The sequence below is a fragment of the Schistocerca serialis genome, chromosome 5 (assembly GCF_023864345.2).
Source record: "Schistocerca serialis cubense isolate TAMUIC-IGC-003099 chromosome 5, iqSchSeri2.2, whole genome shotgun sequence".
NCBI lineage: Eukaryota > Metazoa > Arthropoda > Insecta > Orthoptera > Acrididae > Schistocerca > Schistocerca serialis.
This window is the reverse complement of record NC_064642.1, coordinates 733,206,230-733,233,965: the sequence shown is the minus strand read 5'-3', so window position 1 is coordinate 733,233,965 and position 27,736 is coordinate 733,206,230. Positions and strand designations below refer to the sequence as shown.

Genomic DNA, 27,736 nt, shown 5'->3' with positions numbered 1-27,736 from the left:
AGGCCCGGTGTTCAACCCAGGTCTCCTGCTTACTACGCACATCTACTGTCCAGTACAACACACACAGCTGGATGGAGTAGCACATCTGCCTAGCTAGCAGGAGGTCCACGTCCAAGTCCAAACCTTAGTTAAAATGTTAATCCATTACTTAAGCTTCTGAGACAATGTGCCTTCAGGAAAATTTAATTGCATCAGATCAATAGCAATTAAAAACGTAAATCTTGCTATGCTATGAAAGGAGAAAGTATAAACATGCAGCTAATGAAGTAGGCGAAAGGAATTACAGACGCCAAAAACTAAGATTGGCAGGTAGTGCAAAATGGCATTGCAGGGATTGCTAGATGAGAATCGTAGGTATGTAAAAGAATGCACAACTAACGGAAAGATAGAGACCTCCTAAAAGAAAATTAAAAGAACCTCGGAGAGAATAGGAACAGCTGTATGAATATAAAGAGGCCAGATGGCAAACCAGTACTAACCAAAGCAGGGAAGTCAGAAAGGAGGAAGGAATATTTAGAAAAGGCTTTACAGCTTGAAGACTGTATTATAGAAGAAGAGCAAGTAGTTGAAAATGTGTTGGAAGGTATGATACCTGCGAGAGGAATTTGACAGTACTGAAAGACGTAAGACGAAACAAAGGCCCTGGAATAGACAACATTCGCTCAGAATTTTTGAGCTCCTTCGGAAACCCAGCCATGGCAAAACTGACCTACTAGGTGTGTAAGATATATGAGGCAGGCGAAATACCCTCTGAATGCAGGAAGGATGTAATAATCCCAATTCCAAAGAAGGCAAGTGCTGCAGATCTATCAATTAAATTAGGCATGCTTGCAAAATAATAATACGAATTTTCTTAGAAGAATGGGAAAACCGGTAGCACCTCACCTGGTGCAAGATCAGTTTAGGTTCCAGGGAAATGTAGATACATGCGAGGCAATACTGACCCTGCAACACGCAGGATAGCTTAAGGAAACACCAACGTACCTTTATGGCGTATGTGGACTTACAGAAAGCTTTTGACAACGTTAACTGGAATACCCTCTTTGAAATTCTGAAGGTGGACAGAGTAAAATACAAGGAGCAAAAGGGTATTTACAACTTATACAGGTACCATACAAGAGTTATAAGAGTAGAAGGGCATGAAAGGGAAGCAGTGCTTGAGAAGGGAGTGAGATGATTTTATTCAAATCGTACATTGAGCAAGCTGTAAAGGAAATCAAAGGAAAATTTAGAGCAGGAACTTCATGGAGAAAAAATAAAAAGTTTAAGGTTTCTCGACGACATTATAATTCTGTCAGAGACAGCAAAGGACTTGGAGTAGCAGTTGAACGGAATGAACAGCGCCTTGAAGGGTGGATATATCATGAAGCACCAACAAAAACAAAGCAGGGATAACGAAATGTAGTCTAAATAAATCAGGTGATGGGGACGGAATTAGACTAGGAAACGAGACACTAAAAGTAGTGGATGAGTTGTGCTATTTGGGCAAAAGAATAATTGATGATGACCGAAGTAGAGAGCATATAAAATGTAAATTGGCAATGGCGAGAAAAGACTTTCTCAAGAAGATATTTGCTGACATCGAATATAGATTTGTTAGGATGCCTTTGCTGAAGGTGATTATCTGGAATGTAGCCATGTATCGAAGTTGTTGGGTTGGCAGAAGAGCCAACACCGTGTTACGGGAGGAGGCCGAAATGCACGCGTTTTAGCTCAACCAGGCTGGCGTGAGGAGGGAAGAACTATACTGACGTGAGGTCTCGAACATGACAAGGAATTAGAATTGAGAAAGCGGACGTAGCTAGTTTGATACTTAACTTTAATCAATTAATGATGAACGTCGCTCTTGACGGTACATGATTCTCAATATTATCTGTCAGGATACATTCGTAGTAACTGAATATGGCGCCTTGTTAGGTCGTAGCAAACGACGTAGCTGAAGGCTATGCTAAACTGTCGTCTCTGCAAATGAGAGCTTATGTAGTCAGTGAACCATCGCTAGCAAAGTCGGCTGTACAACTGAGGCGAGTGCTAGGGAGTCTCTCTAGACTAGACCTGCCGTGTGGCGGCGCTCGGTCTGCTATCACTGATAGTGGCGACACGCGGGTCCGACATATACTAACGGACCGCGGCCGATTTAAAGGCTACCACCTAGCAAGTGTGGTGTCTGGCAGTGACACCACAGAAATGAAACAAGGACGATAAATGGTTTGGACAAGAAAGGAATTTATGGCACAACTTGACTAAAAACAGACCAACTGATATGGCACATTCTGAGGGATGAAAGAATTGTCAGATTGGTAAAGGAGGAGTGTGTGATGGATAAAAATTACAGAGGGAGAACAAGGAATGAATAGAGTAAGGAGATTCAGATGGATTGTCAGTGGTTATAAAGAGCTGAGAATGTTGGCGCAGGATAGAACAGCCTAGACAACTGCAACAAAGCGGTCTTCGGGTTGAAGGCCACAGAACAATGTCAGTAAATGATTCTTCAAAATTGGATGAGTTTTCTCTTCCATTATTATTATGTTCATATTTTTGACCTTTCTATCGACTCTTTCAGAGAGAATGTATGTACATGGTGACGGGTAATAATGCTAAAACATTTTATTGTATTCTACTTCCATCGTTTTAACTTAGCTTCAGGCAGTGGCACGAGCAGTTAGCTAAACCACTACGCAGTATGTGTAGTCGGCTGCCACCCTATTACGCTGAACTAGGGACTCCAAAACGGTGTTGCTGGGTGACAGACGCCAACTTTCTGCCTCAAATCCGCCAATGGGAGGACAGGGAGCCGTCACGTGAGATACGCAGGAGAGTCGGCGACGTAGCGGCTGCAACAGCGGGTCGCTCTCTTGCCTGCCAGCTTCCTTACCCTTGGACGTGTCCACCAGACCTTCCCATTGAGGGCAAAAGGCTCTTTCCGTACTATGTGCGGTTCAGGCAGCGGCCGTAGCCAGTTTTCATGAACATTGTGTCCCTTAGTGGTAGTTCTTGGGAATAAAACCCATTTTTTTTCTGAATCCTGGCATTTGTCATTTTAAGTGTAGGAAAAACACCCCGGATGCTCACCTGCTACCATCCTGACATGCACAGGAATAAGGAAAGTAGGAGCTTCTGTACGTATCATCGTGTCGACGACGACACCGCGCTTATTAACGACTTCACGGCAGCTCAGTTGAGTAACTATTTTGGATCGAGTCGAGGGTCGTTCTGTGGAAGGATTTAGAATAAAGTGAATTAAGGAAAGCACAGGTATACTTAATCAGAATGAGCGAGAGATTATTGGCAAACCAACCGTATTTGTATAAGTTGATCTTCTTCCTTACTGAAGCGTTAAAGAGTGAGCAAGAAATGTACGAGGAGAGGCACAAGCATGTGCCGAGTCAGTACTTACAGGCCCATAACTGTGGAACGTCAGATAAAGCTTGATGCGATCGGCGTTCGCCAGAATGTAGTCCCTCAGAGCCCTCGTTTCGGGCTCGGAGAAAACTTCAGCGCCTGCGTAAGTAGTCGCACACGGGTCGTCACTAGCACCTACCTCTGGAACAGACACAGACGTAAACACAAAGCTTTAGTTTCGAAATACTTGCTTGAAAACACCCAATAATATTCACGTTCGTCTACAAAGGTCACATTCACTAACGTTCGTAAACTACGGGATTTTTGAGACCCATGAAAATAGGTAAGTGGCTACAAATAACGTATCAAAAATGGTTCAAATGGCTCTAAGCACAATGGGACTTAACATCCGAGGTCATCAGGCCTCTAGACTTAGAACTACTTAAACCTAACTAAGGACATCACACACATCCATGCCCGAGGCAGGATTCGAACCTGGGACCGTAGCAGCCGCGTGTTTCCGAACTGAAGCGCCTAGAACCACTCGACCACATCGGCCGGCTGTAACGTATCAAATGATAGATCTGTAACAGATAATATCTCAAAGCTTTTCTTTAAACACGGTACCGGGAAGTTAGTTTGGATAACCGCCGATAGGGTCGCACTGGCCGTAGTTGCTGAAGATGGCGGCGAACCAGGCAGACAAAGCATTTTACGTGCTTGCCAGTCGCTAGCGAGTGTGCAAAGAGATTACCAGTTTCATCAACAGAAAGTTTACAACAGCATAGAGAAGTCGTACAAGAAATTTAGGAAGGATTGCTGTCTTTGCGATGCAAAACTTTCGTGCCGACAGGCCGTGTCTGATCAGACAATGGACCGTGTGGGAGACGAGAAGGGCCATTTATGGCCGAAGAGACGACGGTCGCTAGGGGCACCAGGTTTAAGAGTTCGCTTAAGTACCCATCTGATGGGCCTCAAATTTCACGGAAGGCCTACCGCAACAACGAAAAACTACTTCAGCACGTTACATGTTACAAAGTACCGGGGAGGTTTCTTCACATGTAACATACAACTTACACAGCTAAATCGTGTTTTGTTTAACACGTTCATATGAAATTATATGACATATGCTGTATTTATTTCCTAGTTCCTCCGATGAAAAGTAGAATAATTTGTCAACTATTCATTTAGAAGTTGCATTAACACCATTGTAGATACAACTCCTGATATCTTTTAAAGCTTATAGTGAAAACAGAAAGAACAAGCGAATAAAATTATTCTGGGCTTGAGGCCGCATTTTCAACTATAAAATTCTGACGTTTCGGCGACTGTTGCAAGGCGCCTTCCTCAGGGTGTATTGCTAACTGCTGAATGAGCTCTAGTTTGGTTACTTACATATTATGGAGGAGTGCTGTCATTGGATATGACGGTGAGGAGGAAGGGTATTAGGAGTTTACTTTTTGCCTTTGCGTTAGGTGTTTTCATTGGCGGAAATAGGTGTTTTCCATTGGAGTTTCCTCTATTGCTTGACATTGGTGGAAATCGGCGAATAGGAAACTGAGTGGCGACTGTAGCGTAGCGTTGTTTACTAACAGCCTAGAATCGGCTAGGCCGCGTCAGCGCTCTGTGTACCCTCCGTCGCTGTGGCCCACCGCGATCCTGTTGCTTTGCGACAGCTGTGGTTCTGCAAATCTGTCACTGCTGGCAGACAGGACGCTGGAAGTCGGTACCCGTCTTCTCTATTCATATTGTTGGGTCGCTTGGCTATTTCTATAGCCTCTCTAATCTCCCTCCTCAAATTGTTCAAATGGCTCTGAGCACTATGGGATTTAACATCTGAGGTCATCAGTCCCCTACAACTTAGAACTACTTAAACCTAACTAACCTAAGGACATCACACACATCCATACCCGAGGCAGGATTCGAACCTGCGACCGTAGCGGTCACGGGGTTCCGGACTGAAGTGCCTAGAACCGCACGGCCACCGAGGCTGGTGCCTTCCTCCTCAAACTAAACGGCTGTTTCGCCACTACGCGGGCCACTCGAAATTCGATCTTCATTTTGCACTGTTCCTGATGTTCTGCCACTGCTGATTTCTTGTATTGTTTGAGGCGGATATATCTCTCGTGTTCAGTTAACCTTGTGCTTATTGGACGCCCAGTCTCACCTAATAACACCAGCCCACATTCGCACCCGATTTCCTAAACAGCGTTCGTGTTACACCTCCACTACAGAATCTCGAAGAGTTGTGACACCGCTTTACAGCAGGTGTCCTTACCGTCACTCCTGATGTGCTACGTCCTGAATGGGCAGAATTGGACCATCGATTAGGTATGCGCCATGTGAGAAAGACTGGACCCATAGAACATTTATAAACATTGTACAAAAACTTTGAGAGTTTGTCTTTAACATACTGTAACATTCATTAAGTTGTTCTCTGCCATTACCTGTACCGATTTTTTTGTTGTGCTTCATGGATTTCATACAATGTCCAGTCACATCAGTGTGACCACACACCAGTAGCCTTTTGCCGTACGGACCGCTGCGCTAGATTTCTCGGTTGAGGACCATCGTGCGAACAGCCCGATCGATGTGGTTCCACAGATTCGAGGTTGGGGCTTTGGTGGCTAGGCAGTACGATAAACTGATCCCGGTGCTCGTCAAACGACGTACGTACGTTGTAAGCTGTGTGACACATTCCATTGTCCTGCTGCTAGATGCCGTCGTGCTGAGAGAAACAAACTGCATGTAGGAATGGCCGTGGACGCCAAGGACAGGTGCATACTTGTGTTAATCCATTGGGCCTTCCAGAACGACTAAGTTCATCCATGAAATTCCACGAAAACATTCCCCAGTCCATAACACACCATTGTAAGCCCTTGACCCTTTGCTTTCGTGCTTTTCACGTCGTACAGGCCAACGGCCATGTGTCATCTGGAGAATAAAACATGAGTCATCTGAAAAGCCACCTGGCGCAACTCAGTGGTAGTCCAGATACAATAGTGGAGGGCGAATTCCAACCTTCGTCGCTGCAGAGACCAATACACAGCAACGTTCACTGGACTGTCATTGAGGAGACACTGTATTGGTAGCTCTTTGATTTATTTGGAGTCAGCAGTTCAATAGATATACGTCAATGCGCTCGCACACATGTCGTTCATCCTTGAAGTGTATGACCTACGGTGCATCGACTTGCCTCAGCACCGTTTTTTGACACTGCTGCTTTAGCATGCACGGGAAAACTTGAACCACTACGCCACCCGAACTGTTTACAAACTTAGTTTTTCGAAAATACTTCCACCCTAACACCAATGACCTAATCGTTTTGGATGTCAAATAAATCGCCACGTTTCCGTATTACGATAACGACTGTACTGTTTTCGACGTCCCCGCCCCCTCCCACTCCCTGTCACGCTTTATGTAGCCTCCACTGCTAGTACTTCCACATGTCGTGTATGAGTGGTTATTGCACGGTGATGCCAAACATAGGCGAGAGCCACATTTGACTGGACCATGTAATCGTTCAAAAATGTTCAAATGTGAGTGAAATCTTATAGGACTTAACTGCTAAGGCCATCCGTCCCTATGCTTACACACTACTAAACCTAAATTATCCTAAGGACAAACACACACACCCATGCCCAAGGGAGGATTCGAACCTCAACCGGGACCAGCCATACGGTCCATGACTGCAGCGCCTCAGACCGCTCGGCTAATCCCGCGCGGCGGACCATGTAATTACCCTGTACACTACATCATGGTGATGCTGTGACGAGATAACATGCAAATATGTGTAACACTAAAAGATACCAGTAACAGGCAGCATAATGTGCGTGAAACAGTCGCTGCGGACAGACGCATTGATCAAAGTACTTGTACTTGTTAAGAAAGGTCGTCGACTACTGCATTTATTATGGGCTTATATAGCTCATGTCAGACCGCTGCAGCGTTGAGGAACGCTTTTATGCTAACGTATTATTATTATTTTTTTTTTTTTTTGGTCCATGAATATCTCCCCTATAATGCACGTGGATTCTAGAAGCAGATATCTTGTGAAAATCAGCTCCAACTCGTCCTCCATTACATCCAGACGAATGTAGATGATGGCGCCCACGGCGAAGCCGCATTCTGTGGCTTGTGGAAGGCATTAGACTCCGTTCCACTCTGTAGTAACATTGTGACTAGATTCTAGACTTCCTAGCAGACAGACTTCAGTGCAGACTTCAGTGCAGACATGGAACAATACCTGCTTGAAAAACACAAACACACCATAGCACCATCGCCTCCGAATTTTACTGGTGGCACTACACACGCTGGCAGACGACGTTCACCGGGCATTCGCCATACCCACGCACTGCCATCGGATCACCAAATTGTGTACCGTGATTCGTCACTCCACACAACGTTTTTCCACTGTTCAGTCGTCCAATGTTTACGCTCCTTACACCAAGCGAGGCATAGTTTAGCATTTACCGGCGTGGTGTGTGGCTTATGAGCAGCCGCTCCACCATGAAATCCAAGTTTTGTCACCTTCCACCTAACTGTCATAGTACTTGCAGTGAACCCTGAAGAAGTATGGAATTCCTGTGTGATGGACCCTCATCAACTGTCGGCGGTCTCTGTCAGTCAACAGATGAGGTCGGCCTGTACGCTTTTGTGGTGTACGTGTCCCTTGACGTTTCCACTTCACTTCACAGTTGACCATGGGGTGCTTAGGAGTGTGGAAATCTCCCACACAGACGTATGACACAAGTGACATCCAATTACCTGACCACGTTAGAAGTCCGTGAGTTCTGCGGAGCGCCCCATTCTGCTCTCTCACAATGTCTAATGACAACTGAGCTCAGTGATATGGAGTACCTGGCAGTAGGTGGCAGCACAATGCACCTAATTTTTCGGAGTGTCCGGATACTTTTGATCACATAGTGTACCTTACAGCTATTGTGTGGAACGTAATCTCAGTTGGGTGTCCGCCATTATGGGGTCTCCCAGTTATTCTCAATTGTAACACCTTCTAGACTTCTGGCCCACCCATTCTAAAGGAGTTGCATTGTCAGGCAGACCAAGAGAAGGTTGATGCTTGTTACAACTGGAGTTGAGTCTCAACGTTAATAAGTGCAAAGTATTGCTTACTAATGTGCAGAAAGACACATTGCTGCTCTTTTATATGCGGAGCGATCAACAAATTTTTATTTGAGGACGTTGCTGCGGTGTATATGCAACGTATCGCAACTTGGATGCGACAGTATAAGCACCGGCATGTAGACGAGCGATCACTTGGGTATTCGTGTTTTTCCTAGGTGCTCTGGTTTCTTTCGACGTTGTAAGTTTATGCACTAATGTTCCGGTGGATGTCACTCTTAAAATTATTGAAAATAACATTCGACTACATAAAACTTTGAGTGAGTTACAATTGTCAGAACTTATGTCACTATTGCAGGCTGTATTCGATTATAATTACTTTCAGTTTAATGGCAAAATGTATGAGCAACCATTCGGCTTATCAATGGGTTGCCCATTAGCTAGTATCTTAGCCGACATCATTGTGAATGCTTTAGAAGAAAATATTTTCGAAAATAATCCTGTATTATGTAATATGATTACTTTCTATGCTCGTTATGTTGATGGCATACTCAATTCAAGGAAGTGACCAACATCTGCAAGTAATGTTACATGTTTTTAACAGTTTTCACCAGAAAATGAATTTCACAAAAGAGAATTCAGTTTCTTGATTTTAAACTTAAGTTATTTGACAACACGATTAGCTTCGACGTTTTTCGTAAAAATACTTTTTCAGATAATACTACCCCAGCAGATTCTTGTCATCCTCAAGCTCACAAAGTTGCCTTCTTTCATTCTGCTGTTCATCGTGCTCTGAGCACACCTTTAGAACAGAATTATTTAGAAAAAGAAATATCTTTAGTAAAATCAATAGTTACTAACAATGGATACGACCCTAAGTTATGTGACCAAATTGTTAGGAAAAAAACAGCTGTAAAATGTTCAACCTTAGGAGAAAACAGGGCGAAAAATAGTGAGGTTAATAACTTTATTTCTATTGCATTTTTGGGGAACGTATCATATAAGACACGGAGACTTCTACAGAAGCAATACGGTTACAGAGTTGCCTTTTCTGTAAATAATAGCTTGAAGCAAAGAGTGATTCATACTACTGGGGCACGGGAAGAACTTGGTACGAAATCCGGAGTTAACAAAATTTCTTGTAACGACTGCACAAACTATTACATTGGACAGACAGGTAGACCCATTAAAGTAAGATATAAAGAAAACATGCTAGGTAAAAATGGGGAAAACGTATATAATTCCACGTTTGCTGAACATATATGGCTCTTACAGCATACGCCACGTAAACTGGATGACGTAGAATTGCTACACGAAGTGAGTAAGAGTTACAAACTTGATCTGCTCGAGGAATTAGAGATTTTCAAGCATCTGTTTCAAAAAGATGGTTTTATTCTTAATGAACAGGTGCAGCTTAGAAACAAAAATTCTTGGATAGTTTCAAACCCCTCTTTGCTCTAATGTAATATAGTCTGGCTGACTAGGAGTTAGTTTTCTTACCTGTTGATGCTGGTGAGATGCGCCTTTCCTGTCTTGTTGAGATTTTACGTATTTTTGATGGTTGCTGTTCATGGCTTTCAATGTGTATGTGTGGTTAAATAATTCTGTTATGTTTTACTCATGACGACGGATGGTTTCGTTTTACTATAACATTTTTGTTGTTTTCGCTACTATGTATTCTAGTCTTTAAGTTACGCAAGATTGTTGCCCTCTCTCGTTTGATGTGTTACCTAGCGCAAGCTCCATCTGCTTGGCACTAGGACGCACGTAAATTGGTTTCATACTTTCTAATGTACGTAGGTGTTTTTAAATGGTTCTCATATGTATTATTTATTAAGACAGAAGGTATGAATTAGAAAAACGTTTAATAATTTTGATGTCCAGACGTATGTATCCATGGGTTTTTATTGCGCGCGAGTGTCTCACGCATACCACAAGTGCCCTCTCTCCGAGAAACTGTCTGCCCTAGGGCTTTAACACCCACTTCACGCTAGTCCAGAGGCGAAGTTCTGATGCTATGCCGTGTTCGCATCTAACTTCTCTTCATAATTATGTTGTATAAATGGAGATGATGTTTTAACTACTGACGACGTCTTTGGCACGATTGTTTTATGTATCTCCACTGCAGGATGTGATTTTAATAAGTAACTAAAAGCTTTTGTGCTTGTAATACTTTGGTAATTCTACGGTAACTTAAGCTACACGTGTTTTTTATTTCTCAGTTATCGTGCTAAGTTTTTGTTGCTGAAGGTGTCTTCTTGTTCAGGTGTATTTTGCTTCTGATGAAGGTACATTTAGATATACCGAAACCGTGGTCAAGGATTGTAATAAATCTTTATCCTGCAACTGTTTGGCTGTTATCATTTACCGTGAAGATTTTCAACAGTTCCCGTTTCAGCCGTGTTTAAAACCTTAAGTCAATATTCGCAACTCCGTCGTGCTGCTGCTAGATATTTTCCACACTAACAAACAGTACCCCCCCCCCCCCCTCCCCATGAACCACGGACCTTGCCGTTGGTGGGGAGGCTTGCGTGCCTCAGCGACACAGATAGCCGTACCGTAGGTACAACCACAACGGAGGGGTATCTGTTGAGAGGCCAGACAAACGTGTGGTTCCTGAAGTGGGGCAGCAGCCTTTTCAGTAGTTGCAGGGGCAACAGTCTGGATGATTGACTGATCTGGCCTTGTAACAATAGCCAAAACGGCCCTGCTGTGCTGGTACTGCGAACGGCTGAAAGCAAGGGGAAACTACAGCCGTAATTTTTCCCGAGGGCATGCAGCTTTACTGTATGATTAAATGATGATGGCGTCCTCTTGGGTAAAATATTCCGGAGGTAAAATAGTCCCCCATTCGGATCTCCGGGCGGGGGCTACTCAAGAGGATGTCGTTATCAGGAGAAAGAAAACTGGCAGATCGGAGCGTGGAATGTCAGATCCCTTAATCGGGCATGTAGGTTAGAAAATTTAAAAAGGGAAGTGGATAGGTTAAAGTTAGATATAGTGGGAATTTGTGAAGTTCGGTGGCAGGAGGAACAAGACTTCTGGTCAGGTGACTACAGGGTTATAAACATAAAATCAAATAGGGGTAATGCAGGAGTAGGTTTAATAATGAATAGGAAAATAGGAATGCGGGTAAGCTACTACACACAGCACAGCGAACGCATTGTTGTGGCCAAGATAGACACGAAGTCGTCACATACTACAGTAGTACAAGTTTATATACCAACTACCTCTGCAGATGACGAAGAAATTGAAGAAATGTATGATGAAATAAAGGAAATTATTCAGATAGTGAAGGGAGACGAAAATTTAATAGTCATGGGTGACTGGAATTCGAGTGTAGGAAAAGGGAGAGAAGGAAACGTAGTAGGTGAATATGGATTGGGGCTATGAAATAAAAGAGGAAGCCGCCTGGTAGAATTTTGCACAGAGCACAACAAAATCATAGCTAACACTTGTTTTAAGAATCATGAAAGAGGGTTGTATACATGGAAGAACCCTAGAGATACTAAAAGGTATCAGATAGATTATATAATGGTAAGACAGAGATTTAGGAACCAGGTTTTAAATTGTAAGGCATTTCCAGGGACAGATGTGGACTCTGACCACAATCTTTTGGTTATGAGCTGTAGATTAAAACTGAAGAAACTACAAAAAGGTTGGAATTTAAGGAGATGGGACCTGGATAAACTGAAAGAACCAGAGGTTGTACAGAGTTTCAGGGAGAGCATAAAGGAGCAATTGACAGGAATGGGGGAAAGAAATACAGTACAAGAAGAATGGGTAGCTTTGAGGGATGAAGTAGTGAAGGCAGCAGAGGATCAAGTAGGTAAAAAAGTCGAGGGCTAGTAGAAATCCTTGGGTAACAGAAGAAATATTGAATTTAATTGATGAAAGGAGAAAATATAAAAATGCAGTAAATGAAGCAGGCAAAAAGGAATACAAACGTCTGAAAAATGAGATCGACAGGAAGTGCAAAATGGCTAAGCAGGGATGGCTAGAGGACAAATGTAAGGATGTAGAGGCTTATCTCACTAGGGGTAAGATAGATACTGCCTACAGGAAAATTAAAGAGACCTTTGGAGATAAGAGAACCACTTGTATGAACATCAAGAGCTCAGATGGAAACCCAGTTCTAAGCAAAGAAGGGAAAGCAGAAAGGTGGAGGGAGTATATAGAGGGTCTATACAAGGGCAACGTACTTGACAATATTATGGAAATGGGAGAGGATCTAGATGAAGATGAAATGGGAGATATGATACTGTGTGAAGAGTCTGACAGAGCACTGAAAGACCAGAGTCGGAACAAGGCCCCCGGAGTAGGCAACATTCCATTGGAACTACTGACGGCCTTGGGAGAGCCAGTCCTGTCAAAACTCTACCATCTCGTGAGCAAGATGTATGAAACAGGCGAAATACCCTCAGACTTCAAGAAGAATATAATAATTCCAATCCAAAAGAAAGCCGGTGTTGACAGAAGTGAAAATTACCGAACAATCAGTTTAATAAGCCACAGCTGCAAAATACTAACACGAATTCTTTACAGGCGAATGGAAAAACCAGTAGAAGCCGACCTCTGGGAAGATCAGTTTGGATTCCGTAGAAACACTGGAACACGACTTATCTTAGAAGAAAGGTTAAGGAAAGGCAAACTTACGTTTCTAGCATATGTAGACTTAGAGAAAGCTTTTGACAATGTTGAATGGAATACTCTCTTTCAAATTCTAAATGTGGCAGGGGTAAAATATAGGGAGCGAAAGGCTAATTACAATTTGTACAGAAACCAGATGGCAGTTATAAGAGTCGAAGGACATGAAAGGGAAGCAGTGGTTGGGAAGGGAGTAAGACAGGGTTGTAGCCTCTCCCCGATGTTATTCAATCTGTATATTGAGCAAGCAGTAAAAGAAACAAAAGAAAAATTTGGAATAGGTATTAAAATCCATGGAGAAGAAATAAAAACTTTGAGCTTAGCCGATGACATTGTAATTCTGTCAGAGACAGCCAAGGACTTGGAAGAGCACTTGAATGGAACGGACAGTGTCTTGAAAGGAGGATATAAGATGAATATCAACAAAAGCAAAACGAGGATAACGGAATGTAGTCGAATTAAGTCGGGTGATGCTGAGGGAATTAGATTAGGAAATGAGACACTTAAAATAGTAAAGGAGTTTTGCTATTTGGGGAGCAAAATAACTGATGATGGTCGAAGTAGAGAGGATATAAAATGTAGACAGGCAATGGCAAGGAAAGCGTTTCTGAAGAAGAAAAATTTGTTAACATCGAGTATAGATTTAAGTGTCAGGAAGTCATTTCTGAAAGTATTTGTATGGAGTGTAGCCATGTATGGAAGTGAAACATGGACGATAAATAGTTTGGACAAGAAGAGAATAGAAGCTTTCGAAATGTGGTGCTACAGAAGAATGCTGAAGATTAGATGGGTAGATCACATATCTAGTGAGGAAGTATTGAATAGGATTGGGGAGAAGAGAAGTTTGTGGCACAACTTGACCAGAAGAAGGGATCGGTTGGTAGGACATGTTCTGAGGCATCAAGGGAGGGAGACCAAGAGATAAATACACTAAGCAGATTCAGAAGGATGTAGGGTGCAGTAGGTACTGGGAGATGAAGAAGTTTGCACAGGATAGAGTAGCATGGAGAGCTGCATCAAACCAGTCTCAGGACTGAAGACCACAACAACAACAACAAACAGTATTTGTATAACGTTCTATTTGATGCCATGTAGACGGCATAACAAAGATTCTGTGATACATCCACAGGGTTATAGATGAGGGAGGATGATGGCTGATTTGAAATGACTACATATAGTAGATTGTGTGCTACATGGGGAATCACTTAAGATTGCAACACTAGATTGAAGTCATAAGTAATGTATGCAATCCTATAACCAATAAACTGGCTTTTCAGATCTATAGTGTTACGCTTTCTGACAGAAATTCTGTCTGAGATTTGGAATCAAGTCTTTCTATTCAACCACACACTTCCGCTGGGTCCTATGGATATGACTTTTAATGATTACATCCACTGGTCGATCACATTCATGGCACTGTCATACCTCGAAATGAGTCACCTTTTTTGAACCTATCTGCTAAGGACCCCGCACAGCAAAACTCTAGCATGGTTGTAGAGAGTCTCTCTGCATCTTGTAACTGTTCCTCAGTCTCTACCTCACTCTTCCTGCAGCTTTATCCGTGATATTGTTCCTATTTCAATGTGAGGTCTGTTATATCTACCACTTTCTGCATTCTGTGGAGAAACAGGTTGAGCTGAGTTAATGCGAAAGGACCATGTCTTAACCACTCGGTGCAAATAGGAAAATGTTATCGTAACTCTGCCAACCATGTACAATGTGTAAGTCCAGCGCCAAATGAAGTTTTCTTCTGCAACATCAGGTAGCAGAAAAGACAATAGGAGCAGTTATGGTGGTGTTTCTTATCAGGAAAATTAGGAAGACTCCACATCATACAGGAACTGAAAGAAGGATGAGGATTTTGCTACTGCATGGTGGTGCATTTCCCAACTACATACAGGTACTACAGTCTAAAGGAGATTTGCATCTTTCAGGATGCATTCATGACTATCACCAAAACATTCTCCCCCTCCTCATTTTTTGTACCATCTAACAGAAAAAACTACGAATTATAAAAACTTTCACCACATCACCCAGCAGAGAACTCAATATGACATTACTGTGGCCACCTCTTCTCATATATCAGAAACAAATACCATCTGCGGCCTAACATCGATCCTACATGGCGATACTATTAAATACATAGGTATTAATCCGTTGGAGCAGATGGCCGGTGATCGAAGTCACTTGCAAAAAAATGGTTCAAATGGCTCTGAGCACTATGGGACTCAACATCTTAGGTCATAAGTCCCCTAGAACTTAGAACTACTTAAACCTAACTAACCTAAGGACATCACACACACCCATGCCCGAGGCAGGATTCGAACCTGCGACCGTAGCAGTCCCGCGGTTCCGGACTGCAGCGCCAGAACCGCACGGCCACCGCAGCCGGCGAAGTCACTTGCAAGACCAGTCTAAAGCTTCATCACCTGCACTGCAGGAGGACCACATCCTACAATCACAAGAGAGAGTCACTGTGTTGTTCTTTCATAAGCAGTGTAATACATTGTTCTTCTGATGTAACACATCCAAGCAGTGTAAGACTACAGCTTTGTACACTGCCATACATTTTCTTTTTCCACCATGACTTCAAGGTCTGTGTTACGCTGACATTAACTCTTGTTGAGCCATTCACTCATACAGAAAGCTGGAAATCACATGGTGTAAACTCTTCTGCTGCCACAACACACAGGAAGATTGAAATAAAAGGCAGAGACAGAGACGGAGACAGAGTTGACAAAAACTGGAGGACACCGCAAGGTATGAAAACTGAAAGAGTTTGCGGCATTGTGAAGCATTTCCAACAGCTGTCCAAAGGTGGTGATCTCTACATTTAATCTCATCTTCCACAGTGATGGGGTAGCAGATCTCTGGGTGTTTTGTTTTTCAAAGAGAACCTGAGCATTGATTCCTCACATTGGTGGTGCATATTGCGCCCAGGTATGTGAGCGCTGTTTCAGTGTCCTAGGTGATACTTACCCTGACCTGCAAACCTTTGGAGACTGCACCTTTCATTTTAATAACATACAGTGCATAACTACATGTAGAACAATGGGTGTTCTGCAGGAGCCACAGAGTACAGATGGTATGTGCCATCAGTTGTCAGTCCCACTAGTGGAGGGATGGAACGATTTTCAAACACTCCGGCGAAATGTAACTACCTTCATCACACCACTTTTTTCGAATTTTCATCATTTTTACGTATTTCCTTCAATTTTCGTAATTTTTTCAGGTTTTCCGTGATTTGAGCGCATTTTACTCAGTTACTTGAGGTCCAAACTACCACTCTCGACGAGTTATTACGTCAACAAAACCTCTCACTGCGTCGATCTCATGATGCTAACAGAGGATGACATTGCAGAATGGCCATCAATTTCTGTTTCATTGATAAACCAACGCCTCCATTACTTCACGGGGGTCATATACATGTGGATGTACCATGTGCTCTGTTACACAGCCCATATCACATGATAAAAATATTGTTTTCTTAGTGTAGGTGAAAGGGTACAGTACCGCCCGACATTGAAAATAGGTACAACATACTTCATTATTTTTGTCAGAACAACACATTTTTTTGTAAAAGAACTCAATTTCAATTAATACAGCGAAGCCGGATACCAGTGTGGGAAAGAATGACAATTTATTTATTTAATTGATCACATGTGCGCTCCCTCAAAATAAATCCCTACATCCAGTTTGGTGAGATCTGTGAAATGAATGAATGTATGGTCGTCTGCTAACCGCAGATAGTGAATGTGAATATATGATCATCTTTGGACGATCCTTTGGCCACCTTTGGTTGGACCAAAGAGATGAAATTTACCTGAGCTTTGAGCGCCTGAAATGTGGCTGATTAATACGGTAGCAAGGTGCTCCCCCACTTCAGCAGAGGTGCGAGAGGACCTGAAGAACGGCCATGTTTCAGCACTCTGCCGCTGGATCTTGTGTTGTTGAGACCTGTCTTAGTTGTGCTCCGTAAAGACAAAAGAGTGGAGACATGGTATGCATGTGGAATATTTAAGATTAGTTTGAAATAATAATTTCTCTATTTCAGGAACTTTTGTTGGGAGAATTAAATGTCAGGCAGGTAATATTAATAGGATCGTAGTAATCTCCGGAAGTGACCGACGGTCACAATGAAACCACGTGTAGCAATAAGTTGAAATACTTCCGTGTGCTTAAGTTAAGCTGAATTACTAGCGTGTGTACAATAAGTTGAAATATTTAAGAAATAGCGTGTGTACCATAAGTTGAAATATTTAAGAAATGGCGTGTGCAGGACTTGAAATTAGAGACGAGTACTTCCGTGTGGTAAGTACTGTGTGAGTCTCAATCTGTGTATGAGACAAAGGATAAGGTGAAGTACTCGTCCATGGTATCAGTTGAGGACTCGCGTGTGTGATGAATATGTTCTTAATATTACTTTGCATGATATGATTCCGTGTGACGCTAGATTCAAACTCTGAGAGAGAAGCAAGGTGAGTCGGCCGTCTATCCAGCAACGCCACTTGGCTTGGATTGCACAGGAAGACGTGCATATATCTCCAGAGTTCATAGTAGGAAAGTAGAATTACAAAGTGGGGCAGTGTCGTGTGAAACTAGGATAAATACTAATTGAAGTGGGAAAGCTGAAAGTGATAGTGTTGTGACTATTTATTGCATTGTATTCCATGTTGTAGCGTGGTGCATGTCATGTAATTTGGGTATGTGTGGTTTGCATGGGAGAGTAGCAAGGTGGTTTCAAAAGATTAGTGGGTTATGCTTGTTCCTTCGGTACCGCTCGGTCTGGAGAAAAGTTTCGTGGTGATGATTGTGAGAGTCGAAGTGTGAGGTATAATAAAAGATCCACCATCCTATCCAGAAAGTGCACTGTAGCATTAAATAATTACGAGACCATAAGGTAGAGAATCACCAATGTAAAGCCATGCCCACTGGGCGGAATTTCTCATGTGTTATTGTTGTAGGTTATAGAATTTGTGTGTTTAGGTTATAGAATTTATCGGAATAAATAAGATAGTGAAAAGAAAAAGATTGGTGGACTTTTCCTTCGAACTGTATGTTGTCATGATGTCCCGAATTTATAATGTGTGCGCCATTCATATTCAGTGCGGTGGCCACGTGTTGATAAAAGCCGTTAAATAAAAGAAAAAAGAAAATGTGGTATTGCCAGTGCGTAGTGAACAGTCAGAGTTCTGTAAATTACTGATAGTCAGATGTGCGTTTCCGTTGCGTATTATTCATACAGGAGGTTGATTAGTGACTTAATTGTGAGTACGAGAGTTCATGTTACTCGATAAATAAGAATGAATCCACTCGCTTGGCAGACCACTCATCTTGCAGGCCTGACTGCTTGATGCCACAGTATGAGCAAGGCATGTGGCTGCCTCTCATAGGAAACGGCCATCAGCAGGAAGGAGGTGAAAAAACTACGTTCATTATCTGAAATACTTTATAAATTCCCCCCCTACTTGAATGGACTCGCAAAGTATTCTCGCAGTCGTAAGATAAAGTACGAATTTCAGAACTATAGCACTCAGTCCTGTTTATCATAACGAGCTACCTCTTCGTTGAACCTGTAGGCTAAAGACCCTGAGCAAAACTCTATATGGCCTGTCTCTATGCACCTCATAACTCTTCCTCTGTCTGTTACAAATTCTTCCTGTAACACTGCCTCCGACTTAATTTGAAACTGATCAGAAGTAGAAGGTTATTGTACCCACTACATCCGACGTCTCCTGGAGGAACAGAACGGGTTTAGTTCCATGTAATCAAGGAACTTCGTATTTTTGCTTTTGCAAAGAGCAGAGCACCTGACTTGTACTGACCGACGCTAGCGATGTAGACCTGTTTCTCATTCCAATACTGTTACTGCCTTTCTGTGAAGACTGTTTCATACCAACCTCACATCAACCGTCCGATTACACACGATTTCTTTGGATGCTTGCTTGCCGAGCAGTTTACCACATCTTATTGGTGTGTAGTAGATACGAGCCTGATACGTTTGAGAGGGTTGTGATATAACAGACGATCAAGAAGAAGAAGAAGGAGAAACATTTGAGTTATGTGTGATGGAGCTGTAGATGGAAGGAGTTTTAGACATTCTACGTAAATCACTTGTGCTGTCAGTTCTGTAGAATTGTTGCAGTGTCTGGATTCCATACCAAAATGGTACTGGGAAGAGAGAAATGATCATAGAACATAAGGACAAACACATAGCAGTGGTGTTTGGTATGTGAACGCCTTGCTGCACTAATTTCGTGAACAGAACAGACTCTCTTCCACACACGCAGCATCTCCCAAGCGTATGTACACACAGGGATTGCAGTACCTCATGAAAACCTGTCACTGACTTAGGATCACTGCAGTTATGAAACTGATGACGTGGTTTATGTTCAAGATGTGGTACAAAAAAGGAGTACTTCACACACATCTTCGTTCATCTAGAGGAGGGTGTTGAAATAGATTTTGTTGTGGCGTAACAAGACAGCTACGCCACACTGAAGTAGCCGAAAGGCACGCGTTAATCTAGAGAGGTCTGAAACAGGATACGTAATGAATGGTAGCAAGAAAAGTACGTAGCTGATGTAATACTTAACTTTTAATCTATCCTTGTTGTATACATCGTTTTTCTTGTTGAGACATGCTTTAGACGATAACTATCAAACTATGTAAGGCTAATGGCGCCTTGCTAGGTCGTAGCCATGGACTTAGCTGAAGGCTATTCTAACTATCTGCTCGGCTAATGAGCGATGCTTCGTGAGTGTAGTCGCTAGCAATGTCGTCCGTACAACTGGGGCGAGTGCTATCCCGTATCTCGAGACCTGCCTTGTGGTGGCGCTCGGTCTGCGATCACACAGTGGCGACACGCGGGTCCTACATGTACTAAATGGACCGCGGCCGATTTAAAGCTACCACCTAGCAAGTGTGGTGTCTGGCGGTGACACCACAGATTTTCTATCAATGTACATGATTCATTACACGTGCATTTGAAGTCCTTTGCTGACACTCACGTGGGGAGGTTTCCTGTTAATGTTGTAAATGGCGGCTTTACGTCAACCAAACTACACTAATTTGTACATGACTCAATCACAACTGGTACACGCTGAAAGAACAACGGAAAACATAGTTAAATGTGTGGTAAATGATCTGCAGCGGCATCCCCCTATGTCTAGAATGCATCAGTCTACCATTAAATCACACCTCGTTACAACTCCTCTCAAGTGATCAATCCATCTACTTTGTATCATCCTTTGACGCAGATCCACACCAATTTAGAGACAGATGGTTCTCTTTTCCAGGAATGAATCAAAGTAAGCAGTCGACGAGACTGTATTCCTAATACCTCAATAGACATATATCAGAATGTTACTAAAAAGCATGCAGCAACTGTTCTTTATGGTATTTGTTAGGTGACACTACATGGCAGTGACTGGTAGAGAGAATGAAGAAGAACAATGTAAATACGGTTTGTTAGGATTTAAAATCCCTAAACAGTCTTGCACAGTGTAAAACACAGCATTCATTCAGCAGTTGTATATTGTAGCCCCCAGCTGGAAAAACAACGCTCATTAGCTATAGAAACTTTATAAAAATCTATAAGGTGATTACTGATAACTTTGGGGTCATATATGGGCATGTGATCGGGTATATATAAATTTATTAATCTACATTTGGCGGTCATCCATATTAAACATTCTATTCCAGCCACCTTATCGCTTTCCGCGAATATGTCTGTTTCCCTGGTTGCCAGTGCTCCCATCTCAATTACACTACTGGTCTTTAAAACTGCTGCACCACGAACACGACTTGCTACAGACGCGAAATTTAACCGACAGGAAGAAAATGCTGTGATATGCAAATGATTAGCTTTTCAGAGCATTCACACACGATTGGCACCGGTGGCGACACCTACAACTTGCTGACATGAGGAAAATTTCCAATCGATTACTCAACACGAGGAAAGTTTCCAACCGATTTCTCATACTCAAACAACAGTTGACCGGCGTTGCCTGGTGAAACGTTGTTGTGATGCTTTGTGTAACGAGGAGAAATGCGTACCATCACGTTGCCGACTATGATAAAGTTCGGATTGTAGCCTATCGCGACTGCGGCTTATCGTATCGCGATATTGTTGCTCGCTTTGGTCGAGATCCAATGACTGTTAGCAGAATATGGAATCGGTGGGTTCAGGAGGGTAATACGGAACGCCATGCTGGATCCCAACGGCCTCGTATCCTTAGCAGTCGAGATGACAGGCATCTTATCTGCATGGCTGTAACGGATCGTGCAACCACGTCTCGATCCCCGAGTCAACGAACAATTCGACTACGTTTGCAGCAGCATGAACTATCAGCTCGGAGACCATGGCTGCGGCTACCCTTGACGCTGCATCGCAGTCAGGAGCGCCTGCGATGGTATACTCAACGACAAACCTGGGTGCACGAATGCCAAAACATCATTTTTTCGGATGAATTCAGGTTCTGTTTACTGCATCATGACGATCGCATCCGTGTGTGGCGACATCGCGGTGAACGCACATCAGAAGCGCGTATTCATCATCGCCATACTGGCGTATCACCCGGCGTGATGGTATGGGGTGCCATTTGTTACACGTCTCGGTCACCTCTTGTTCGCATTAACGGCACTTTGAACAGTGGACGTTACATTTCAGATGTTTTAAGACCCGTGGCTCTACCTTTCATTCGATCCCTGCGAAACCCTACATTTGAGCAGGATAACGCACGACCGCATGTTGCAGGTCCTGTATGGGCCTTTCTGGATAGAGAAAATGTTCGACTGCTGCCCTGGCCAGCACATTCTCCAGACCTCTCACCAATTGAAAACGTCTGGTCAATGGTGGCCGAGCAACTGGCTCGTCACAATACACCAGTCACTACTTTTCATGAACTGTAGTATCGTGTTGAAGCTGCATGGGCAGGTGTACATGTACACGCCATCCAAGCTCTATTTGACTCAATGCCCAAGCGTATCAAGGCCGTTATTACGGCCAGAGTTGGTTGTTCTGGGTACTGATTTCTCAGGATCTATGCACCCAAATTGCGTGAAATGTAATCAAATGTAAGTTCTAGTATAGTATGTTTGTCTAATGAATACTCGTTTATCATCTGCATTTCTTCTTGGTGTAGCAATTTTAATGGTCAGTAGTGTATAACTCGTATTCCTCTTGCTGTCCCATACTCGTTCCCATTTACAAGAATTTTCCTGCACCCAGAAGGAGACATGCAAGTACTCCCTCATTCCTCTCAATTTCCTCCGAATTCTGGCGCAGTTTCTCTCAATTTATACGCATTTTCTATCAATTTTCGTAATTTTATCGTTTTTATGTCACTTCTCGCCACGTATTCTAAATCTGCGACGTAGAATGGCAGGTGCGCTGTGTACAGACATCTGCAAGATGAGTGGGCTGTATGTATGAGAGTCTGCCGTCTAGCGAAGACAACTACTAGGATCACGGTTTAGTGCTACTCAGTATATAACAGTCCACTCTGTCTCGTAGTGGTATTTGTTGTTGTTACTAATCCTATCACGTGGTAGGGCCTTTCCTCCCTCTTAGCCCTGGTGTAACTGAGTGAACAAACTTAGGAATTCTACAGTGCTTTATGAAATACACTTAGCAGACGTGTAGTGGTCAGTAATTCCATAACCATGACGATTATAAACTTACGCCGAAATTTGAAATTCCAACTATGATTTTATACTGCACCACTTCCATTGAGATATAAAATTCACGATAGGTCAATTTATTATTTCCAATAGTGGTACTGCCAGAAAAGACACCAGTCCCACCATTCTGTGGATAATTCAAGGACATATCATGAGATTGAGCTGAAATTTGAAATTCTTTGGTACTTCCAACTATTGGACTTCCTACCAAACTCTGCTAGTAATACCAGTAGAAGGCAAGGGAACAAAAGTCTAGAAGGTTTTGAAAACTAGGCGCTTGTGGGTTCGAATGCTGCCAAAAATACCACTCCTACTATCCACCAATCGGATGCAAGGAAAAACTGCCCCTCACAGAGGGTATCAATTTAATTAATTAATCAATCAATGTGATAGAATGAAGGAATACTTCCAAAAGATCCATCGCTGGTGATTTAGCAGGTATCCACTGCTATGTTTATGACAATAGGAGTTAGTGTGGCACATGACAGATGCTCACTGGGAGGGAAGCAGTCATTTGAGAGCTTGAGAGAGAAAGAGAGAGAGAGAAAGAGAGAGAGAGAGAGAGAGAGAGAGAGAGAGAGAGACAGAGAGAGAGAGCACTTGTTTTGATAACAATTTCTCAGGTATCAACATAAAAGAGGTGCCACCACCCAATGCAATGTTCGGAATTCCTAGATCAAAGGAGGCCGATATGTGGTCCGTTTTCGGTGGCTTTTAGTATTGTGATCTGTAATTAGGACATTGCATGGATTTTGACCTCCATGGTTGCACCTGGACAGCAGACACATGCGTGGGACATCCCAAACAGTGGCTGCTATACTGCACTTCATTCCATTCCTCGGTGCTTACAGTTATAATGTCATGGGAAGTGGGCTCGGGAGGCAGATTGAGCTGTATCTAAGTGAGGGAGCCCTGTCTTCTGCTAACTGATTAAATAGATAATATGCACCAATATATTATTGACATTGATTTGAGATCCTACCACTCCAGCTCAGAGTGAGTCTTCATCAACCAACATTTTCTGAGAGGGGTGGCGAGGGAGAGGGTGAGGGGTGGAGCAGGAACATCCTCTGGTGGTGGCACTGTGCACTATCTCAGTCTATCCCTGCCTGTCAATGTGAACACATACCATGAAAATTTTACAACAGGTCAAGACTTGGAATCTGCAGTACTGTAATTATGTAATTAGGACATGTAATTGTTGGATATGATCTTTTCCCGCCAAATAAAGAGATTCAACCGTTGATTATTTAATTTTTCAAATACACAGTATACCCTCTGCTATGTAATTGACATTGACTTCAATTTCGTATCATGATATTCATTCTCACCAGCACATAGTGAGACCTTTTCCCACAAATTCCCAGATGAGAGGGGGGAGGTGAAGTGGGGGATGGGAGGTGAGGTCTGAGGGATTTCGAAGAGGAGGATGGATCCATTAATTGATCAATTTAATTAATTACTCAATTAATTTGATATCATAACTGTTTGTATAGGCAACAGAGAGTGGAGAGGGTTGGGTATTTTTCTGAGGGTGTGGTGGGGAGGAAGCGAAAGGGGTGATGGTTTCATAGAAGAACAGATTATCCACAGAAGGTCATAAATGAACCCTCAGGGGTCACAAACCACTTAGCAGAATCATAGGCTAAGGTGAGGGGAAGGGAACATAAATCAGTCAAGTTAGGCCCTGAATGCACGCTATCCACACTAACAAATTGGTGTAGAATGAACATCACCCTACTACACACACTACAGCCATAAAAGTTCAATCATTGTTTGGAAACATGAAGTCCACTGGTGGCTGCAAATGCTCAACAAGTAGTCGAATGTAAAAATTTCCAGTCAACGATCAGTTCAGTTGAACCAGAGGACCCAGTCCATTCCATGTAACCATAGCACACACCTTTATGGAGCCACCACCAGTGTACACAGTGTCTTGTCGACAACTTTGGTCAACGGCTTTGTGAGGTCTGTGCCATACTCGAACCCCAGCTCTCATCAACTACGAGTGGGACACATCTGCCCAACCACAGTTATCCAGCCAGCTATGGTCATGAGCCAAACTCTGGCTCCAGTTGTCAGAGACTGTAGTCATGTGTGTGTTTGTGTGAGTGTGTGCATGTGTGTATATTGTCTATTTTGACACAGGTCTTGTTTTCCAAAAGCACACTCTCTGACAGTCGTTTTGCTGTGCCATTCTGAGACTCAGCATATCCAATATATGGTAAGTAGCAACTATCTTTTCATTATATTTTTTAAATTTATAAATCTTTATTAACAGTTACATCTTTAATTAAGCATTTATATTTGCAATGAAAACTGGAATTTTGTATAGAATATGAAATAACCATTTGAACACAAACACTTTTAATGAAAGTGATTGTCTTCTCTAAGTTGTAATTGCATATTGCTTTTAATAAAAACGATAGATACGTGTAACTAAGCATATACTTAATGAATTTTGTGTTTAAATGATTTAAGTGTGCTAACTGAACAGGGAAAAAATGGTAGGAATAATGCCCAAAAAGAGCCGGCCGGTGTGGCCGTGCGGTTAAAGGCGCTTCAGTCTGGAACCGCGTGACCACTACGGTCGCAGGTTCGAATCCTGCCTCGGGCATGGATGTGTGTGAAGTCCTTAGGTTAGTTAGGTTTAAGTAGTTCTAAGTTCTAGGGGACTGATGACCACAGAAGTTAAGTCCCATAGTGCTCAGAGCCATTTGAATGCCCAAAAAGAGACTAGAACTAGGGACCCAATGATAGGTTGTCCCGAGCGCTACAGACTTTTTTCATGTTTATGCATTGTACACTTCACAGAAATGATCATAGAACATAAATGTTTGGCGAAAAACTCGGCAGCAACTGGGAACAGAATCCAGGTCACACACATGGCAAGCAAGAATTCTGCTACAAAGACAGGCAGCACACTGGAAACTTAGTTGTCTTTTACAGAGGTAAAAATACTTAGAAAACTTCGAATTTGATTTTTCGAGAATTTATCATGGCTGTCTTCAACTGCTGAGGTCGATTTGTATTTGAATGCTGAACTTCAACGTAAATATAAAAAATTTACAAAAATGCGATTGCTGTGTGGCCTCCTTGTTATATGGAGAGGAATGGATGGATGTAGACGTAACATCAGGTGTACCACGCGGGGTTTGTTGGCAGCACTGCTGTTCACGTTTTTATTAGTGATATAGCAAACAATATTGTTAGTTACCTCAGACATTTCGCAGATGATACAGTTGACTACAATGAAGTGCTGTTTCAAAAACATTAGCACAAACATCCTATCAGATACTGATAAGATTTCAAAGTCATGTAAAGATCGGCGGCTGGCTTTAAATGTTTGCTAATGTAAAGTACCACACTCCACAAAAAGCGAAAAACATAGTATGCATGCGGCATCATGCGCTACCTAATATGTTCCAAAACGCCGCGCATTTAAAGTGCATTTTCTGGGGCTCACACCCTCTGGTTCTATTGGTAACAGAAATGAATATTTAAGTGTTTTCGGTAGCGCTTAGGATAGAGATCACTTGTATACTGAAGGATCACCTTGCTTTAACTGTTCTACTGTACAGGTACAAAGTTTGAATAGTACACATTACCTCCATCTCGGGAAAATGGAGCACCTCGGTTGCTTCTGTTTGCGCTGTATGTAGTCTCTGGTGTGCCTTGACGTGCCTGCGGAGGTACATGTAGTTGAAGGCCGATTCTTGATAAAACTTGAAAAACATGGTTTTTTGGGTACCAATACGGAGCCGCGGATTCCAAGCCGCCTTTGCACAGAAAATGGCTTGAATTTTGACGATATATTTTTAATATCAACCATGAACAAATGGTTCAAATGACCCTAAGCACTATGAGACTTAACACCTGAGGCCATCAGTACCCTAGACTTAGAACTACTTAAACCTAACTAACCTAAGCACATCACACACATCCATGCCCGAGGCAGGATTCGAACCTGCGACAGTAGCAGCAGTGCGGTTCCGGACTGAAGCGCCTAGAACCGCTCGGCCACAGAAGCGGGCCCCAACGTTGATCATTTTACTGTTATCTTAATCCATTTCCGAGATACAGAGATTCAGAGTTACCTTACTTGTACACATAAAAAGCTCACTAAAATGTTGTCTGAGGCGAAAATGCAGTTTATAGAGTGACGTGACACAGAGAATAAGCTGTGAAGTGTCTCCGTTACCATCAGAAAGCTTCCGGGAACGCCATGTTGTAGTACTGAAGGGCTTGAAATATTTTTGTGCACGTAAAATCCGGTCTGAGACGTAAAAATAGTTTTGCGTTATTTCAAATCAAATGGCTCTGAGCACTATGGGACTTAACTTCTGAGGCCATAAGTCCCCTAGAACTTAGAGCTACTTAAACCTAACTAACCTAAGGACATCACACACATCCATGCCCGAGGCAGGATTCGAACCTGCGACCGTAGCGGTCACGCGGCTTGAGACTGTAGCGCCTAGAACGGCTCGTCCACCCCTGCGTTATATAAATTTGATATAAGTAAACTATCAAAATTTTACTGACTGATAAATTTCTTTTCATATACCCTACTGTAGCAGGGAAAAGAAGGGAACCAGTGGAAAAATACTCCTATCGGAGCACAAAAAAGGCTAATATGCTCCTGTTTTAAAAGCTGCTGTCTGAAACGTGGTGTAGCAGGGGTCTCATTCTACGTACCTCGTGTTCTTTAAAAATGTCCCCAAAAAGTTTGGCATGTGAACGTATTCGCAATTCTTACGCTAGGAGAGAAGGACACATTGGCAGTAGGTAACCGAAGGAAAAGAAATAAATACTGGAAGACATCAGACTGTGGCTGAGGTATAGTAAGAGCGATGGAGAGAAAGGTGGACAGTGCCGGTAGAACATAGTTGACAGTGGCTGAACAGGACTAGGAAAAGAGTGAAGGTGACAGCGCTAGTGGGAGAGGAATGGTTTAAATGGTGCAAATGGCTCTGAGCGCTAT

The 27,736-nt window shown here is 42.8% G+C and overlaps 1 protein-coding gene across 1 annotated transcript in view; it reads right to left on the bottom strand.

Annotated features, from left to right (window-relative positions):
* LOC126482199 (carboxypeptidase B-like) overlaps nt 1-27,736 on the bottom strand; it is a 139,047-nt gene that overhangs the window by 36,261 nt on the left and 75,050 nt on the right. Inside the window, exon 4 of the mRNA XM_050106177.1 lies at nt 3,398-3,543. Within this exon, the coding sequence (XP_049962134.1) occupies nt 3,398-3,543 (146 nt within the window). The remainder of the gene's footprint in view (nt 1-3,397; nt 3,544-27,736) is intronic.